The sequence below is a fragment of the Dreissena polymorpha genome, chromosome 12, assembly GCF_020536995.1.
Source record: "Dreissena polymorpha isolate Duluth1 chromosome 12, UMN_Dpol_1.0, whole genome shotgun sequence".
Lineage (NCBI taxonomy): Eukaryota > Metazoa > Mollusca > Bivalvia > Myida > Dreissenidae > Dreissena > Dreissena polymorpha.
Window position 1 is genome coordinate 63,532,659 of NC_068366.1, and position 13,816 is coordinate 63,546,474.

The 13,816-nt window shown below is 36.1% G+C and overlaps 1 protein-coding gene across 6 annotated transcripts in view; it reads left to right on the forward strand.

Annotated features, from left to right (window-relative positions):
• Positions 1-912: 912 nt before the first annotated feature.
• Positions 913-13,816, forward strand: part of LOC127853456 (polyphosphoinositide phosphatase-like) — a 37,309-nt gene continuing 24,405 nt past the window's right edge. For 5 of the 6 annotated variants that reach the window (XM_052388004.1, XM_052388003.1, XM_052388002.1 and 2 more), the window contains exons 1-6: positions 913-1,073; positions 3,342-3,440; positions 5,385-5,511; positions 8,102-8,261; positions 9,027-9,077; positions 13,161-13,261. In XM_052388004.1, coding sequence (XP_052243964.1) covers positions 1,017-1,073; positions 3,342-3,440; positions 5,385-5,511; positions 8,102-8,261; positions 9,027-9,077; positions 13,161-13,261 — 595 coding nt within the window. In that variant the 5' untranslated portion in view covers positions 913-1,016. The remainder of the gene's footprint in view (positions 1,074-3,341; positions 3,441-5,384; positions 5,512-8,101; positions 8,262-9,026; positions 9,078-13,160; positions 13,262-13,816) is intronic. The other variant, XM_052388006.1, reaches the window with a different exon arrangement.

Below are 13,816 nucleotides of genomic sequence, written 5' to 3' on the forward strand. Positions count from 1 at the left end.
ACCTAGATATTTGGCATGATTTACTTTTTCAAGGATATGATCATGTAATTTAAATGAGCAAATTATAGGGTTTCTTTTTTTATTTATGGTGAGGATGTTGCATTTTTATAGTGGAATTTCATCAACCAGTCCTGCTCCCATCGACCAGCAGCTTCAATATTTAGCTGGAGGTTATGGGCGTCGAAGTGCATGGTTGTTGATGTTGTATAAATGATGATCATCTGCAAAAGTCTTAGAGTGTTATGTTTTATATAATCTGCAAATTAATTTGTATAGATCAGAAATAAGATTGGGATCAAGACAGTGCCTTTTGGGACTCCGGATGTTTTAGGTACCTAGTCTCAAATGGTTCCCTCCAGGACAACAGTCTTGGTTCTTTTTGTTAGGAAGTCAGATATCCAGAAGAAAGCATTCAAATAAATTCCATAGTATTTTAGTTTGTATAAGATGTGCTAGTGAGGTACTTTATCGAATACTTTAGTAAAATCCATTATAATTATGTCAGTTTGTATACCTTGATTATTTGATTGTGTAAGGTTTTGGAGGAATGCTATCAGTTGTGTTGGAGGTCATATTAAATATTATTTTTATCCTGGTGGTACATGATAGAGCTAGCGATGACATATTTAGCATTGTGTTTGTTTCCTTTTTTATAGATAATGCATACGTTTGCATGCTTCAAATCAGATGGAATTTTTCCAAGGGACAGGGACTGTGTAAAGACTAGAGTCAGGATTGGGGATATTTCTATCCTTAAGAACTCTGCATGATATTTTATCTGGATCTGAGGCTTTATGAATTTGAAGGTTTTGTAATTCTTTAGTTATTCCATTTTCTGTGAGGTTTACTAAACATACGAAAGGCTTTCCGGGCCGTTTTCCGCTAGCTAGTAATACTTATTTTAGTGGTTTATAACCTACCACAATATTGTACTTACTAAGTATGTAAATAAGGAAATGATCAGCTGATGTATTAATTAATGTATACGGCTGCAACCAAACGAAGAGGTTGTTGCAATGGAGCTGCCTTTAATCTCATCAATTCAACGTGTTCAAGTTTATGAGACAAAAGCGGTAATTTTTATATCGTTTTACATGCTGCAATCAAATCATTCGTCCCAATTTTAATCGTTCCAAAATGAAAATGGATTCGTTCTTATCCACGTCGTGCCCATTTATCAATGGATTCGTTTTCATTTTTGATATTACAAAAATTTAGCCTACATTTCGCACATGGAAGCGATGAGAATAAAAAACAAATCTTATTCTTAAGTAATGTTTAGACGCTAATAGCAATGATAAGTCTAGAAATTAACTTGGTGTAGTTGTTTCATTCAAGTCATATATTCCAAAGAGAAGTCTTACAATGAAACAAAAGGATTTTGCCAGACTTGACAAATGCCTGGTGGCCTAAAAAGGCGAATGGTGACATCTTTCATAAATAAGCGTCAGATTGTAAACTTTGAACATTGTTTAGTGTATTGATTGCGCTGTTTCCACCTAGCATGTCTATGCTTAGTATCGTCCCTCTTAATGAATACATACACATTTTGGAAGTGAACAAATACAAAAACATGCATATGTTATATGTCAATTTATAGTTAAATGTGTATTATTTGATATTACAACAAAAACCGCATTTAAATCAGCAATGTTTTGACAAAATACTGGCTAGACTAAGCTCTCTGTAGTAATCTGTTTCATGTACAATTAATTGTCTCATAGTATTTGTCTTTTTGTTTGTTGCTAAGATTTGATACTATGCACATGTTCTTGTTGTGACAAAAAGTAACTTAGTGGAAAAACGAAACTCTTGCTCATGTTGCTCTTAAAATAAGTTTATTCAAAAGTAAGCGAAATATTAAACATGATGAAGCTACTATTAACCCATAAACAAACTAGCACATTAAGTGTTACGTAATTAAAAATCACAGCACTTCCCTGGAATAAATATGACCTACTTTCCAACGATCACAGGAAATCATGACAATGATCGTCATAATAGTCATGCAAAACCATCAAATAAATTATAACTTCTAAAAATTGAAAAAACATTATCTTTCCAGCTCTTCTTGAAAGTTTTTCGTTAAAGGCAGGATACTATCCGGAGTACCTACATGTATGTAATGCTTAAGCTAGGCCTAATTGGAAGAGCGCCCCGCCCTGCCATCCCGAAGCCCCGCCCTTCCCTTCCGAGGCCCCACCCTGCAGAGGCTCCATCTTGCCCTGCCCTTTTATTTAAAAAAAAAAAGATTTTTACATTATAATTATTTTTTTCCTCATTTTAGATATTTTATTTGAATGGTTTAATAATAAGGGGAATAATAAATTCTAACAATTATTAATAGCATATAAATTAAACTGCAACAGGGAGCATTCAAGATAAGTCTGCGTGCTCGAAAGTGCCCTTTTAACAAAATACTGTGCATCGAAAGTGCCCTTTTAACAAAATAGCCGCCCCTGCCCTTTTAAAATCCTAGCTGGAGCACTGCTATGAGAGTAAGGGATAAGAACTATTCAGCAAATATAGTCCAATCAGGAAAACAGCATATACATTACATTTAGCTGTACACAAGTAAATACATTGAGATCATATAAATAAATTGCATATTTCACATTTTCAAAAAATATTTTAAACAGAAAACTACAGTTATTCTCGAAATCTGATCTAGACAATTCACTTACAGTGTTTTTTTAGTCCCATTCTCAATCTCAAAAAGTGTATATGAGTCGTGTTCTGAGAAAACTGGGCATAATGCATGTGCGTAAAGTGTCGTCCCAGATAAGCCTGTGCAATCTGCACAGGCTAATCAGGGACAACAATTTCTGCCTTAATTGGGATTTTTGCTAAGAAGAGACTTCATTTAAATGAAAAATGTCATAACAGCGGAAAGTGTTGTCCCTGATTAGCCTGTGCGGACTGCACAGGCTAATCTGGGACGACATTTTAAGCACATGCATTAAGCCCAGTTTTCTCAGAACACGACTCATATTATTCCCAATGACTGCCAAAATTATCAATATAAATCGTCAGAACAAAAATGAACATTAAGTTCATTTCCCTATCCAGCTCTTTAAGTTGAACCTAAGTAAATACACTATTTGAAAACATTTTTGTTTTCAATATTTAAGTCTTTGTTTAGTAAAAACAACAAAAACACTAATTTCCCAATTGTTATCAAAACGACCTCATTTTTCCCCATCCCAAAGGCACCAGGTCCCATACCCAAAAAATAGTGAAAAAACCCTCTGATTTATGACAGCAATGAAGAAAACTTTAATATACTTATCATTTAATAGTAGAATTCTGCTCACCAGAATTTGAAAATCTCCCTTTTTCAGCGTTACTACATTATTGGGTCCAACAGTACAGAGACGGCGTTCAGAGTTCTCAAGATTGACAGACAGGAGCCAAAGGATCTCGTGATTCAAGATGACAAGGTATGGCGTAGTTATCCCCACACTTTTCGGAGAAAAAGTGGAGATAATGTGGTTATCTCCGCCGTCTGTCCGTCCTGGCCACTATCTCCTGCTACCCTATTAGCTCTAGAACCTTGAAACTTACACACATGGTAGCTATGAGCGTATGTGCGACCGTGCACTATTTGGAATTTTTATTTGACCCCTGGGTCAATAGTTATGGGGGTTGGGGTGGGGCCGGGTCAGAGATTTTCACTCATTTTTAGCTCGACTATTATATATCAAATATATATAGTGGAGCTATCCTACTCACCCCGGCATCGGCGTTAGCGTTCTTATTCCCGATAGTGTTAGCATGCAAATGTTAAAGTTTGCGTACCACCCCAAATGTTTTCATTGACCCTTGACATATTGCTTTAATATTTTGCATACTTCTTTACCAGAATGACCCCAATCTATAAGAGCAGACAACTGTATCAAGCATTTTGTAAGAATTATGGGTCTTTTTTCACTTATAATATGCATATTACTTTAGTTACATTGCCATATCTTCTTTATTTATGATCAGATTTTATTAATACTTTGACAAAACAACACTTACCTGAATACCAAATGGATTCCAGTTTCCACCCAAACAATACCCCACACCCAACCTGGAATCCCTGCCCCCCCCCACCAAATTATTTATTTTTTCCTTTTTTTAATTTTGAAAGATCATCTAATAAATGACCACACCCCACATTATACCCCCCTCTCAACCCCCCCCCCCCTACCCAACCCAAAACGAATATGTTTTTCTTTAAAACATTGTTACAAAAAAAAAAATAAAAAAATATTTACTTTATTTTTGAAGGACCTTCCAAACTTCCCACCCAAGCTATTGGTTTAAACATATTTATTCTAGAATGTGTGTACAAGATACCCAAGCTATTGCTATCAAACTTGAAATAAAATCTTATAAGTTTGTTTTATGTCTTTACAAATGTTCAGATTGTGGAAAATATACCTGAACTACTACCTTGACCTTATTGAATAATTTGAACAATTTCCCCATGATGGCTTACGTTATACTGTCAAGCACTCGAATAGTCGAGCGCGCTGTCCTCTGACAGCTCTTGTTTTAGGTTGTTTTAAATTGACTTCTTCACTACACCGATTTACTTCAAATTGATACTGAACATCTCTTATGACAATTCAGTCAATCTCAACTATACATTACCAACCCTGGGGCGCCCCTTGGTCAAACATGTGGCGTGGGGATAAGCACCATGTTTACTAGATTACTAGATGTTTATTTATTGGAAAAACATGGCAATAAAGGAAAACTAGAAATGAAGCGTCAGCATCTGCCGCATCATTTCTTGTTTTCCTTTATTGCCATGTTTTTCCGATATTGATGATTCAATAAACATCTAGTAAACATGGTGCTTTAACAATAATGGAATAAATAAAGATTTGCCACAATACAATTTGCCACATAACAATTCATCACTGCAAAAATATGATTTGCCACAAGTTTATAACACCTATAGAAGTGTGTTTGTAACAGCAATAGATTTTCCTTATTATTAATGTGATTGATACCTCATGAAATATTGAGGGACTTAAGCTAGATATTCATAGTATTATTTGTTTTTGTTTCCACCAGAACTGATCGAAACGTTTCTTGATATAATAAAAATCCTAATTTCTTATACGCAAGTTATTTTATGTTTTATATGAAATGCGTCATGCACAGATGGTTCTGATGCCACACAGGGCTTGTGCATCTGCCTAGTCTTATCAGGAGCTACCCAGTCTGTTATAAAGCCACGCAAGGTTTCCAGGTCCCATTAGCTGACAGTTAGCTCCTGGCAAGAATGCCAGTGCATAGACTGAGCTGGATCTATGCTTGCTGCATATGGCATAAGATCCCTTTTTGCATGATGCAGATTGTATTTACCCAATATGCACATTCCTTTTCAGCATGTATACAATAAAGTGGACATACGAAAGCTCCTTGAGATGATAGCCTCTGGAAATGTTAAAGCTGGAAAGCAGAAGCACACAGGGGAGGGCTTCATGAAATATGTGTCTGCATACGGGATAGTAGGTGAGTAGTACATACATGGTCAGATTGGCCATGCTTAATAGGCCTGTATTATGTTTATTTTGGTTAATTATTTTTTTGTTTCATTATATAAAAGGTTCAGATTTTCATGCCCCCCTTCGAAGAAGAGGGGGTATATTGTTTTGCATATGTCGGTCAGTCGGTTGGTCGGTCCGTCCACCAGATGGTTTCCGGATGATAACTCAAGAGCGCGTAGGCCTAGGATCATGAAACTTCATAGATACATTGATCATGACTGGCAGATGACCCCTAGTGATTTTCTGGTCACTAGGTTAAAGGTCAAGGTCACAGTGACTCTAAATAGTAAAATGTTTTCCGGATGAGAACTCAAGAATGCTTAGGCCTAGGATCATGAAACTTCATAGGTACATTGATCATGACTGGCAGATGACCCCTATTGATATTCAGGTCACTAGGTCAAAGGTCAAGGTCACAGTGACTCAAAAATTGTAAAATGGTTTCCTGATGATAACTCAATAATAATTAGGCCTAGGATCATGAAACTTCATAGGTACATTGATCATGACTGGCAGATGACCCCTATTGATTTTCAGGTCAAAGGTCAAGGTCACAGTGACGAAAATCGTATTCACACAATGGCTGCCACTACAACTGACAGCCCATATGGGGGCATGCATGTTTTACAAACAGCCCTTGTTATTGATGTTCCTTTTCTTAAGAAGGAAGTATTACAGGGGCATATGTAAGGATTTGACAAATTACAATGAAACAAGGTTGTCCGATCTTTAGGATGATAATTGATTGATATAAATATAAATAAACATATGAATGACAAGATTATTTATTAAACAAATGTATCTTTTTAATGAAAAAATGCATAAATGAAATGTTTCAAACAATTTAGAGAAAGAAGTCAAACATTTTTTTCTGAAAATTGGTCCTGATATTCATCTACATGTCACTGTTTGGAACTATTGTGATAATTAAAAAAAATCATAGATTTGCTTCAGATTATCTGCATGCTGTATGTTTTCAAAGTGTTTAGTTTTTCTAAACATATATCGTTAAACTTGCTGGAAAGACCTTTTATTCTTCAGATTTTATGAGGTTATTAAAGTTTATTTGTTTTATAATTTAATGTTATTTTGGTATGTTAATACTTTGTAATCTGAATTTTGGGTTGGGACATAACTTCGGCCCTGTTGACTCAAGACCAAACAAAATGCAGTTTGATTATCTAGTAAAATGCAAATATCCAAATTTGTTTTAAATGGAACTAATAAAACATTGATATTATCTAACAGGGGATCATAAATTGCCAAAAAAAGATCCATAGAAATTTTGCTAAAAAAAATGACTTGTCTGAGGTTCTTTATACTTTGGAAGATCACTTCAGCTTTTAACCAGCCAATGGTGAGCTGGTGTCCACTTAAGTAAACCTCTGTTTTTGGTTTGCAGATCAAGGTTTGGGCATGAAACTGTTATATGTGCTTTCTATTTTGAATGCATTGGGAATATAACATGATGGTGGTGTTCCGGTTGGTTTAAATACAAGTTGATGGTGATATGTGGTTTTCATGAGCCCACAGGGCGAGGGTAATACAATTTGTAAGCAGTGGATGCGATACAAACCATCGGAACACAACAACTATGAAATATTTTATTGATTTATTCCTTCATATGATCAAAAACAACATGACAAGTCACAACAACAACGCAACAAATGATAGTTACATGTAAGTAGGTAATATCACAATCATCATAATGACAGAGCATTCAGCCTTCTTTGTTTCATATTTTGCAGTTTTCTTGTCTTGAAATTTTTGTATCCCCCGCCAAAGGCAGAGGGATATAAAATTGGGTTTGTCCGTCTGTCCGTCTGTCACAAAACTTTTTAGGGCTATATCTCAGAAACTAGATTTCAACATAAAACTTCAGAGGTGCATAGATATCGATTGGGAGAAGTGCCATGCACAAGAACCATAACCTTACACTTTCTTAAATAAGAGTTATTGCCCTTTTTTGTATGATGAAACTTTTTCAGGGCTCCTTTTCAGATATGATACAACATTTTAACATGAAACTTCATGGGTGTGTGAAAATAAATGGGAAGAAGTACCATGCACGAAAACCATAACCCTGCACTTTCTTTACTTAGAGTTATTGCTCTTTGTTATTTTTGCATGATGTAACTTTTCTATACTATATCTCAGATAGGCCACCATTTCCCAAAGGTTTAAGAAAACACTGTGAATAAGAATTGGTATTCATATAATTGTGTGGCATCCATAAAATGTACAGATCAAATAAGCATTTTACTTCGAAAAGTGGGTAATTTGTATAACATAAACATTAGCATCGCTCTCAGGGAACCATGTTTAATGTATGTGGGTAAAGAATTATCCCAGATGAGCCTGTCCAGCCCATACAGGCTAATCTGGGATGACACTTTCGGCCTCTATGGTATTTTATGTTTCAAGGCAGTCTCTTCTAAGCAAACATTCTCTTAAGGCAGAAAGTGTCATCCCTTATAAGCCTGTGTGCAATGCACAGGCTAATCTTGGATATATTTTTTTGCAAATGCATTAAGCCCGGTTACCTACACATACAGGATTTGTGCGCTTTCTGGAGGGGTACTACATGGTTCTGGTAACAAAGAGAAGCATAGCGGCAGTCATTGGTGGTCATGTGACCTACAAGATCGAGGATACAGTGATGCAGTACATTCCCAACATGCCCGCTGATAAGTACATGCACCCTGATGAGCCCAGGTGTGTTGAATTATGTCAATATTAAGCTATTGTTATGATGTAATCAAATAAATACTACATTCTTGTAGGGCCATACTTAATTTTGTTAACTCTTGAAATAGACAACAGTAATGTCTTGGGTTGACAGAATCCTCTTGTGCCATCCAAGAATTCAGCATTTGTATTGTAATATGACCATTATTATTATACCTCATTATGAAGTAAATGGGAGTAAAACTACAGTCACCAAAGATGTCTTTTTATCTAAAGACACAAACCTGTCTCGATACAAACTTGTACCACAAATTACTCCTACACTTTGCAACATAAGACATTCAACATTGCATGTATTGTTCATTAGGCTTTGAATTTGTTTATGCGCTATGGTTATTTTCCTACAATAAAAAATGCTTTACAAGTTATACCTCTTTTTTAACTTGAAAATGTAAATGGCGTTAAGGGATATTTGTGACTTCGACGACATGCTCTAGTTTGTAATTGACCCTCACTCTGGATAAATGGGGTTTAATGCATGTGTGTAAAGTGTGGTTCCAGATTAGCCTAAGCAGGCTGCACAGGCTAATCAGAGACGACACTTAACACTTTCATGAAATTTTTCATTTAAAGGAAGTCTCCATTAAGCAAAAATCATCCAGTTGAGGTGGAAAATATCCCCCCATGTTAGCCTGCGCAAACTGCACCTGCTTATCTGGGACAACACTTTACGCACATGAATTAAGCCCTGTTTTCCCAGAGTCCTGCTCAATTGTTTGTCACGTGTTTCAGGTATGTAAAGATGTTCCAGAGTGTGGACCTCTCCAGTAACTTCTACTTCAGGTATGAACACAGCCTATTTAAGCACTGAAATTAACAAAGCTGCACTCTGGTAAAACAGGGCTTAATGCATGTGCATACAGTGTATTTCCAGATAAGCCTGTGCAGTCTGCACAGGCTAATCTTGAACAAGGGACAAAATTGTCACAAAACCAGGTTTTCAGTTGAAAAAGTCTGATAAAGGAGACTTTTCAAAATGTGTATTGTTAATCCCCTTGTGTAAAATTGACCTTGATTTCAATTAAAACAAGATAACCACCTTGGGGGCGCAGACCGCTCATCTATTTTTCTTTTTAAAGGTGAAGGGATTATCTCAATTTCAATCACAAAGGAGGGAGGGGTGGAGTGGAGAGGGGTTTATAGTGTGGGGTGTGGTCATTTATTACATTATCTTCAAAAAATGCAAAAAAAGTGTGGTTTTTTTTTTGGGGGGGGGGGATTCTAGAGTCCCTTAATAAATATTTGTGTTTTTTTAACCATGTTTAAAAAAAAATGGGGGGGGGGGTTGGGGGGGTATAGTGTTAGGGTGTGTTGGTCATTTATTAGATGATTTAAAAAAAACCCAAATAGAAACGAGTTTTTTGGGGGGGGATTCGGGGGGGGGGGGGGGGGGCGTGGGGGATGGTTTGGGTGGAGTCTATTGTGGTATGTCAGGTAAGAGTTGTTTTGTCAAAGTATCAATCAAATCTAATCATAAATAAAGAAGTTATGGCAATTTTAGCAAAATTTAATAATTTGACCTTGAGAGTCAAGGTCATTCAAAGGTCAAGGTAAAATTCAACTTGCCAGGTACAGTACCCTCATGATAGCATGAAAATGTTTGAAGTTTGAAAGCAATAGCCTTTATACTTTAGAAGTAAAGTGGATCTAAACACAAAACTTAACCATATATTCAAAGTAACTAAGTAAAAAAAGGGCCAGAATTCCGTAAAAATGACAACCAGAGTTATGAAATGTGTCCTTTACTGTCCCGTTATGATAGTTTGCGAGTGTTCCAAGTATGAAAGCAATATCTATTATACTTTAGGGTAAAGACCAAAACACAAAACTTAACCAAATTTTCAATTTTCTAAGTATAAAAAGGGCACATAATTCTGTCAAAATGCCAGTCAGAGTTACATTACTTTGCCTGCTGAGTCCCCTTAAGATAGTAAGTAAGTGTTGCAAGTATGAAAGCAATAGCTTTGATACTTAAGGAATAAAATGGACCTAAACAAAAAACTTAACCAAAACTTTCAATTCTCTTAGTATAAAAAGGGCACATAATTCTGTCAAAATGCATGCCAGAGATATCTTACTTTGCCTGCCCAGTCCCCTTATGATAGTAAGTAAGTGTACCAAGTTTGAATGCAACAGCAATGATACTTAATGAGAAAAGTGGACCTAAACGCAAAACTTAACCGGACGCCAACGCCAAGGTGATGACAATCGCTCATAATTTTTTTTCAAAAAATAGATGAGCTAAAAAAAACCAAAGGATGTGTTCATCAGAAACACAATGCCCCCTATTGCGCCGCTTTGAAATACATATATTTTTTTTTATTTTTTTTTACCTTTGACCTTGAAGGATGACCTTGACCTTGAACTTCCACCACTCAAAATGTGCAGCTTCATGAGATACACATGCATGCCAAATATCAAATTTCTATCTTCAATAATGCAAAAGTTTTTTTTTCCGGACGAACGGACAGACTGACACACACACATACTGACATACTGACGGACAGTTCAACTGCTATATGCCACCCTACTGGGGGCATAAAAAGTCTGATAAAGAGAGACAACTCAAATCAAAATGTGCATTATTACTGATTGTTCATAGTTACATAGTTGTTACAAAATCAATCTATTTTTAGTTGTGGCAACCTTGACCTTGGAGATATTGATGTTATTCTTTCGCGCAACACACCGTCCAATAATGGTGAACAAATGTGCCAAATGATTTTAAAATGTCACAATGAATGACATAGTAATGGCCCAGACAAGCTCATTTATGGCCATTTTTGACCTTCAAACTCAAATTGTGACCTTGACCTTGGAGATATGGACGTGATTCTTCACGCAACACACCGTCTTATGATTGTGAACAAATGTGCCAAATAATTTTTAAATTTCACAATGAATCACAAAGTAATGGCCCGGACAAGCTCATTTATGGCCATTTTGACCTTCAAACTCAAATTGTGACCTTGACCTTGGAGATATCGATGTATTTCTTTTGCGTGACACACCGTCTAATGATGGTGAACAAATGTGACAAATGATTTTAAATCTGACAATGAACGACAAAGTTATGGCCTGGACAAGCTCATTTATGGCCATTTTTGACCTTCCAACTCAAATTGTGACCTTGAAATTGGAGATATTGGCTTAATTTTTTCGCGTGATACACCGTCTAATGATGGTGAACAAATGTGCCAAATGATTTAAAAATCTGACAATGAACGACAAAGTTATGGCCCGGACAAGCTTGTTCCGCCCGCCGACATCGCCAATCTAATAACCAGTTTTTTCCTTCTGAAAACCTGGTTAACAACACTTTCTGCCTAAACTTAGGGCTAAGTTTATCACTTATTTAAATGAAAAGTACCATAAAAGCGGCAAGTGTTGTCCCTGATTAATCTGTGCGGACTGCACAGGCTAATCTGCTATGACACTTTACACACATGCATTAAGCCTAGTTTTCCCAGCACACGGCTCAAATGTCTGGCCAATCTTTGTCAGTAAGTTTAATTGTGAAGCCTTAAACTGATCTCTTAAGGTAGAATCTTTACTGTCTGCAGATATGAAACAAATTAAGGCATTTAAACATTGTAATTAACACGTTGAAATACATGAACGCACTGCAAGGTGATTATTTTTCACAACTTAAAAAAATTTGTTCGCATGTATGCAGTAACAAAAAGCAGAGAATGTCAATGGAAAGGTGTAATAATTCAACATCAGTCTGTTACGGATTTCAGCGCTGAAGCTGTGACTTTTCTTACAAACTATAATACTTGTACAACATGTATTACACTGAATAACTGAAGCCGCGTTGTTTTCCACCATTTTGGGATTGAGGCCAGGGTTCTTACAGTAAGATTGGGAAAAGTTGGGGCATTTTGACTAAAATTGGGAATTAAGTGTTGTTGTTCTTGTTTTGATAACAAATGCTTCAAAATTGAGATTTAAAGTGTTTTCAATAGTACCGGTATAAGGAGCTGGATGGGAGATGAACTAATTGTCGTGATAAAAAAATCCACAAAACCAAATAATTTATTTTGTCTTGGAAACCTTTAATTGGAAATTTTAGGTCCAATTTTGGAAAATTATATACTTTTTTCAATTGGGAAATTGGGCCCCGAATTTCATGGAAAAAACCCCATTGTAAATGAATTGCCATTCTTTTCTTCCCATGTTTCAGCTACAGCTATGACCTCACTCACACTCTTTCATACAATATGGATTACTCTGAATTATTACTGCCACTCTCTCCTTTAATGTTTCAGCTACAGCTATGACTTGACTCACACTCTTTCATACAATATGGATTACTCTGAATTATTACTGCCACTCTCTCATTTAATGTTTCAGCTACAGCTATGACTTGACTCACACTCTTTCATACAATATGGATTACTCTGAATTATTACTGCCACTCTCTCCTTTAATGTTTCAGCTACAGCTATGACTTGACTCACACTCTTTCATACAATATGGATTACTCTGAATTATTACTGCCACTCTCTCATTTAATGTTTCAGCTACAGCTATGACTTGACTCACACTCTTTCATACAATATGGATTACTCTGAATTATTACTGCCACTCTCTCATTTAATGTTTCAGCTACAGCTATGACTTGACTCACACTCTTTCATACAATATGGATTACTCTGAATTATTACTGCCACTCTCTCATTTAATGTTTCAGCTACAGCTATGACTTGACTCACACTCTTTCATACAATATGGATTACTCTGAATTATTACTGCCACTCTCTCATTTAATGTTTCAGCTACAGCTATGACCTCACTCACACTCTTTCATACAATATGGATTACTTTGAATTATTACTGCCACTCTCTCATTTAATGTTTCAGCTACAGCTATGACTTGACTCACACTCTTCAGTACAACATGGCTCCGTCCGTGGACCCCAAGTTTGGTGAACCCAAGCAGACGGACAAACACAAGAGCAATGGTAAACACTAATTACATGGTTTTAGATAGTTCAATGTCATTTTTCAGCATAAGACATTTATTTTTATCATTATCACATTGATTGTCAGATTCATACCTGGCGGTTGTGGGTCACCTGAATAGGGGTCAACAACAACAAAAATATCTATAAAAAGGTATATATCACACAAGGCTGGTAAGTTCAGTTTGAACAGTATAAATAATAAGCTTGATTGGGAAATATATAGCCAGTACATATTTGATCTAATATTTGTGTTTATAAAACACAGGCAAAGCACACAGCTACAGGGGTATATCTAATTTAGAATTCCAGCTACAGGGGTAACCTTGATTTAGAATTTCAGCTACAGGGGTAACCTTGATTTGAAATTTCAGCTACAGGGGTACATCTGATTTGGAATTTCAGCTTCAATGATACATCTGATTTGGAATTTCAGCTACAGGGATACACCTGATTTGGAATTTCAGCTACAGGGATACATCTGATTTGGAATTTCAGCTTCAGGGATACATCTGATTTGGAATTTCAGCTACAGGGTTAACCTTGATTTGGAAT